This window comes from Nicotiana attenuata, unplaced genomic scaffold (assembly GCF_001879085.1).
Source record: "Nicotiana attenuata strain UT unplaced genomic scaffold, NIATTr2, whole genome shotgun sequence".
Lineage (NCBI taxonomy): Eukaryota > Viridiplantae > Streptophyta > Magnoliopsida > Solanales > Solanaceae > Nicotiana > Nicotiana attenuata.
Genome location: NW_017672262.1, coordinates 3,558 through 10,670, shown reverse-complemented (window position 1 = coordinate 10,670; position 7,113 = coordinate 3,558). Strand labels below are relative to the sequence as shown.

The 7,113-nt window shown below is 36.6% G+C and overlaps 1 protein-coding gene across 1 annotated transcript; it reads left to right on the top strand.

Annotated features, from left to right (window-relative positions):
* The first annotated feature begins 3,492 nt into the window (after positions 1-3,492).
* On the top strand, positions 3,493-5,796 carry LOC109212516 (molybdenum cofactor sulfurase-like). The gene has a single exon (XM_019376168.1). The coding sequence runs from the start codon at positions 3,740-3,742 to the stop codon at positions 5,609-5,611; it is 1,872 nt and encodes a 623-aa protein (XP_019231713.1). The 5' UTR covers positions 3,493-3,739; the 3' UTR covers positions 5,612-5,796.
* Positions 5,797-7,113: the final 1,317 nt, after the last annotated feature.

The window sequence follows — 7,113 nt, the reverse complement described above, 5'->3', positions numbered from 1 at the left end:
TATACATATGATCTACTAAATTCGACATAAACTAAATCGAAATACCTCGATTTAAATTTTTTGAAATAGATCCAAATCGAATTTTTGACCCCGAAAGAAGGAATCCAAAGCTTGGGATGTATGCGGAACCTACACTCTTCAGTTTTTGTGTGACGGGTGGGGCCCAATAATGTTTTTTTTAATTCGGGAGGGGAGGGGGGGGGGGGACCAGCTGTGGTGGGGCGTGTAATTTTGAAAATGGAGGTTCTGTCGTGAAGTTGGGGAAGAAGAAGGACCGCCTATATTTTGTTATAGGGAAACGCAGTATAGTACTGTGTTTTCATTAAACGCAGTATTATAATGCGTTTTCCTTTAAAAAAATTAATATTTTAATAAAATGCGGTATCATACTGCGTTTAACTTTAACGGCTAACTTTCCGTTAAAGTAAAACACAATATTACATTGTGTTTTATGTAGAAATATAATTTTTTTTAATACTATATAAACGTATTTTGTGCCAAAAAAGGCATCATTTCAGTTTCGGGCTCCTTATCAAATAGGATTAACTGCTTTTTTGACTTGAAAGAGATTGAAAAGTTAGACATGACCCCATAGATCTGTTATTATCTTTGCCGTGTGCAATAAGCTAGTTGACTTAGTCAACTCAAATTTAATTTTGTAGTATTAGAACTATCAATTGGCTACGAAATTTCCCATTTCACAAGATATCAATATTATCTTGCTTTTATATTTTTGAGAAATACTAGTTGGATGATACAACTCATACTTAGCTGTGTATTTGTACAATTTTTTTCCTGTATTGATCAAGTCATCAGTAGACTCTATTGTTTGTACATGAAAATTAGCAGAGTATCAACCGCCCAAACGGCAAGGGTAAAGATACAGCCATTTAATTTTTTTAATTTTAATACTATTTTTCGGGTACATATCAACATGATTTTACCGACCTTAATTGACTTGAATTGAGACGTGGTTGATTGACTTTTTGTATCTCAGGTCTAATCATTCTAGGTCTTCAGGAGTTGAAGTTATAATTAAGGTTTCAGCTAACTTGTGAAGAAACTTATATTGAAGTAAATGCCAGCAAAAGAAAAAAGAAATATTGGCAAAAGAAAAGATACTTTTTTCCTGGAAATGCTATACAAACAACATCTTCAATGTAATTCCACAAATGGAGTGTGGGGATAGTTATATATATGTAGACTTTACCTCTAGCTTTTGTGAGGTAGAGAGGTTGCTTCTGATCAGAGGCGGACATATGCTATACCTAGAGGAATCATTAGCACCCGTAAAGTTCGGCAAGAACATCATGTATACATGTATATGTCTTTAGAAAATAGTGATATATTAGTAGTAGGCATCCTTTATACAAAGTAGATTTTGATTGAATCCAATAGTGCACTCCCGGCCTTCAAATCCAGGGTCAGCCTCTGCTTCCGATAGACGCTCAACTTCCAGTAAGACCGGTAAGTGGGCCGGCCCGGGCTGCAAACTGGCCAAACGAGCCGGTCTTGCGGGCCACGATTCTGGTTCCGGTCTGGTCCCTAAATTAACGGTTCAAACGGTATCGGACTAAACGTGCTCTTTGTAGGAATCGGCCCGGGACCGGGCCATTAGCTCATGGTCCCGAGCTAAACGGGTCGCGCCCGCGGTCCAAAAGGGCTAAATGGATCAAACTGCTATTAAAATAATTTGTTTTTTTTAAAAAATAATTAAATACAACTTAGAGATAAAAAGATGTTAAAAAAACATCTAAGGCAATGCCTCATAATTTTATTATAGAATTTGACTTGCAAATTGCATACAAGTTACATACTGATTTTTGAATTCAAATTTAAACTCCTAATTTGCAAGTTTTTGTGATGGAAAACAAACTTGCAAATATAATATGGTCGTTAGTCCAACGGCTAATTTTCAAAAATAGCCGTTGGGACTATTTAACTTGCAAATTGCATACAAGTTACATACTAATTTTTGAATTGAAATTTAAACTTCTAATTTGAATTGAATTTTTTTTTTTGATGACTTGAAGACTCCAATTCACCAGCTTCACAATTTTCACAAATTCTAACAACCTCCAATATTTTTTAACTATATTTTGAATAAAGTAAGCAATAGTAGCAAACTCAATTTTTTCACAATTTTTTTTTTTGATAAATTGTAGCAACCTCACAATTTTTTCACTATTTTTTTTATAAAGTAAACAATTGTAGTAAGTATTGAAGAAAATTAGAGAGATTTTGATATATTGATATTGATTTTGTAATAAAAATAAAAGAATGAGAGGGTATTTATAGTAGAAAATAAGAAAAAAAATATAATAATAAAAAATTTGGGGTCAAAAATTAGTTGGGAGGGGCGGGGGGGAGGTGGGGAGGGAGGGTTAAATGGCTATTTTTGGAAGACTTTTTCATCATTTGGCCGTTGGGCCAACGACTCTTTTTTTTTAAAATAAAATTTCCTTGGGCCCGTTTGGCCCTCCATGGGACGAGTCCGGTCCGGTCCCATGGAGAGCTAAAGGGGCTCCGTCCAAACGGTCCTAAATGGTAAAACCGGCCAATGAGACCAGCATGAGCCCACCAAATGCGGGCCAAATGGTCGCAGCCCGGTTAGCCTGCAGGCCCGGCCCAATCCCGATCTCGGTGCGGGCCCCGGCCCAGTTGCCGGCCTTAACTTCCAGGAAATGCTACCACTGATATTATTGGTGGGGAAACATGTACTATAGTGAGTGAAAGCAACTAGAGTACACAGAATCTTGGAAACTTTGAATTAAATTGTGAAATCTGACCACGTAAATCAAGTCCAAGAATTCATTGAGAAGAAAATCATTCTTGTTAAGTTTCTATGGAAAATGATAGATAGTGCCGGCCACTACAAAAAGCATAATTAATTCATCCTTCTCTGCTTGTTTTTTAGCTCTTTATGTCACGTTTCCAGCTAAGTTTTCCAAAGCCAATTCCACATATTATTGGATTCTAATACAATCCTAACTCCTAAGATTGTTTTGATGGAAAATTTGAGGCATATAACATGTCAAGATTAATATAATCGGCAGGATTAATGACTTGTTCTAGTGTTTAATCAGAAAAATTAAATGATCTATGTAGTGGCTATTCACATAAAAGACCAGGTCTAAATTTCAATACAACAACAACATACCCAGTATATTCCCACAAGTGAGGCCTGGGAGGTAGTCTGTACGCAGTCCTTACCCCCTGTGGCGGAGCCATAATTTTTATTAAGGGGTGTCAAACTATATAAAAGTAAACACACAAGAAAGTTAACGAGAGTCAATACATAGTATACATACATATAAATTTATTTTCTTTACCTACCTACACAGAGTATTTTTTCTGCGAAGGGGTGTCATTTGGCACTCCTTCCTATAAGGTGGCTCCGCCACTGCTTACCCCTACTTTGTGAAGATAGAGAGGTTGTTTCTGGAAGACCATCGGCTCAACAAAGCAAAATCACAACACTTATAACAAAAAACTACGGAAAACGAAATAGTACCAATAGCCGGAAAATACAGGTCTAAATTTCAATATAGTACTAAATGTCCTATGAGAAAATACATTTGAGAGGGCATTGTAAGTTGAGATTGAAATGGTCAATCATGTTTGTAAAGTGCTAACTTTTGCCCTCTAGACTAGGCTAAATAACTCAATTTAGTTTACACTTTCACTTGCTGCAGCAACCAAAAAACCAGCAAAAAGACCAAAAGATACTAAATCAAGAATGCAATCACCTTGTCTTAGAATGACAAGAGAAGGTTGTTTCAATTGTTGCTGCCAAAGTTCCCATGGAAACCAAAATCACTACTCTAAAATCAGCACAATCATCACTTGTCATCGCGAATTCATCGATACAATGGCTTCTTCTATCCAACCAAATTCTCAATTCACTAACCATGAGTGTTTGCCTTCATGTTTAGAATTGTTTACAAGCTTAAAACAAGCATATCCACACTACAACCAAACTAATCTAGCTGATGAAATCCGAGCACAAGAATACTATCATCTTTCTATATCAAAACATGTTTGTCTTGATTATATTGGCAATGGTCTTTTTTCTTACTACCAACAAAAGGGATATCATTCAATAGATGATTCAATCGCGTCTTCGTCATCAGCTCCTCCTCCTCCAACTCAACAATCTGCTTCCCTCAATGAGCCTTTCTTTAACATATCATACAAGTCAGTAAGTTTAAGTACTCAGTTGCTATATGGAGGCCAAGAATCAGAGTTAGAGTCTAAAATGAGGGAAAGAATCATGAAAAACATGAATATTTCTAAGTATGATTATTCTATGGTCTTTACAGCAAACCAATCTTCTGCTTTTAAACTATTGGCTGACTCTTATCCTTTTGAGTCTAATCACAACCTTGTTACTACTTATGATTATGAAAATGAAGCTGTTGAAGGAATGATAGTTAGCGCGAAGAGGAAAGGTGCTCGAGTAGTATCAGCTGAATTCTCATGGCCTAATTTGAGAGTAAATTCAAGAAAACTGAGAAAGATGTTAGTTGTCAAGAAAAATGCTAAAAATAAAAGGGGTTTGTTTGTTTTTCCTCTTCAGTCTAAAGTAACAGGCACAAGATATTCTTATCAATGGATGAATATTGCACAAGAAAATGGTTGGCATGTCTTGTTTGATGCATCTGCATTAGGTCCTAAGGAAATGGAAACTTTAGGCCTCTCAATATTTCAGCCTGATTTTCTCATTTGCTCTTTTTACAAAGTATTTGGTGAAAATCCATCTGGTTTTTGCTGTCTGTTTGTGAAAAATTCAAGCATATCAGTGCTCAACAAATCATCCTCAACCTTGGGAATTATTAGTCTTGTTCCAGCAACAAAACCATTTGATAAAAATGCTTCTTTTTCTTCATCAGAATCAGTTCAAGAAGTGAACCAAGAAAACTCTACTGAGTATCAAGAAGTCAAACAAGTGTCTGAAGAACCAAAGCCAATACTCACATTGTTCGAAATATTAAACTGGGGTAAGAAATCCAACATTAACAAATACAAAAAGTTAGAACCAAAGACGAGTATGAGTTCTGATGAGCTAGAATGTAGAGGCTTGGATCATGCTGATAAACTAGGCCTTGTATTAATCAGTAGTAGAATAAGATACCTTGTAAACTGGCTGATAAACGCGTTATCGCGCCTTCAACATCCTCATGCTGGAGATATTCATCCTTCTTTAGTGAAAATCTATGGACCAAAGATAAGTTTCAACAGAGGACCAGCTGTGGCATTCAATGTGTTTGATTGGAAAGGTCAAAAGATTGATCCAACACTAGTACAGAAGCTAGCGGATCGCAACAATATATCGCTTTCTTGTGCATTTTTGCAGCATATATGGTTTTCAAACATGTATGATGATGAAAAAAAGACAATCTTGGAAACAAGAAGTGGTGAAGTGAGAGATAATAAGAAGGGGAAATTGAATTGTGGTGTATCAGTTATAACTGTTTCACTTGGGATGATGACAAATTTTGAAGATTTGTATAGGTTGTGGAGTTTTATAGCTAGATTCTTGGATGCTGATTTTGTTGAGAAAGAAAGATGGAGATACAAGGCACTAAATCAAACAACTATTGAGGTATAGTGGAAATATCCTTTTGCAAGAACAACTCCATTAATTGCCCAGGGTTTATTAGAAATGGCCTCACTACTTTCACAATGAAGGGGTAAGGCTGCGTACATACTACCCTCCCCTGACCCCATCTGTAGGATTACGCTGGGTTTGTTGTCTTCGTTGTTGTTGTAAGAACGACTCCATTAATTCTTTCATTCTTTTTTCATTACAATTTGATTTGTGAAGATGGACTCAATTGTATTGGGAAAAATTGTATTTTATATATATGGTGACGTGTCAGGACACGCGGATTGGTCAAATGGTCAATGAATCTCAATTAGACACGATTCAAGAATTGTAAAACAGACACGAGCAAAGAAGGAGGAAGATGCACGGGACATCAGATAAGTAACACGACGCCCGTACCTATTTAAATCATTTATATCCGGGCGTTAGAAGGAATGAATCTGGTTATAAAAAAAGCGTGCAGATACAGCATTTAATGGGTATTAAATGCTGAGTCCGTTAAAGAATATATATATATATTCAATGTAATGATTGTGTAACGTAGCATTCAATGTCTTTAATTATTCATAATAGCCTCATTATGATTTGGGCATAACGTACATTCTCAAAGGTACCTATAAAAAGGAGATATATGATCAGTTGTAGTACACACAAAAAAGCTATTGAAATATACATTGGTATCATTTGTTTTTCTTGATTATTATATTGCTACTCAGAATTATTTCCTTTTATTCATTTCTTTGATTATCAGTAACCCGAGTTCTTCTAAATTCTAGCTTTGACTAAAATTCTATTTTTTGGTTAAACAAATTGGTTCCGTTATCGGGAATCTGATAATCTATTTCCTCTTTGCTTAACTTTCCTTGTTACATCGACTATGGCAAATAACAATGATAACACTCAAGGAAACCAAGAAAATCAAACAAATCAACAACTTCAGGGAGATCGCAGGATAATAACGCATTAGTTCCTTCTCCACAAGGTTCTCCACGACGGTCTCGTGAAGGCACTCCTGAGGGGTCTCATACAGATGGACAAGCTCAATTCGAAAATGTTGAAACTATGGACGAGGCTTTACAAAAACTTATTGCCTCTCAAGTCAATAAAGCTCTTCAGGCTTTTGTTAGCCAATTACCTGCTGCACCACCTACACCCACACCAAATAACAACGCTCTAGAGAACCCTCATTCCGGACTCGTTAATTCAGGTAGTGGAGGAACCCCCAGCGAATCACAGGAGGGAGAACCACGTAATTCTAATTTACAGAATTTAGTACTAACATTGCAGAAACAGCTCAAGGAGCAAAGTGACCGCATAGAGCAGATACCTGGGGTGCCGCCCGTGATCAAAGGGGTAGATATGGATAAGTATTCTCAATAGCCTTGGAAGCCAAGTGCTGCTCCTCTCCCAATTCCAAAGAAGTTCAAAATGCCTGATATACCTAAGTACGATGGAACAACAGACCCACAAGACCATGTTACTGGATTTACAACAGGTGTAAAGGG

Bases quoted from the DNA above. Each gene is read 5' to 3' on its own strand.
- LOC109212516 (XM_019376168.1), top strand. From the start codon at position 3,740: ATGCAATCACCTTGTCTTAGAATGACAAGAGAAGGTTGTTTCAATTGT.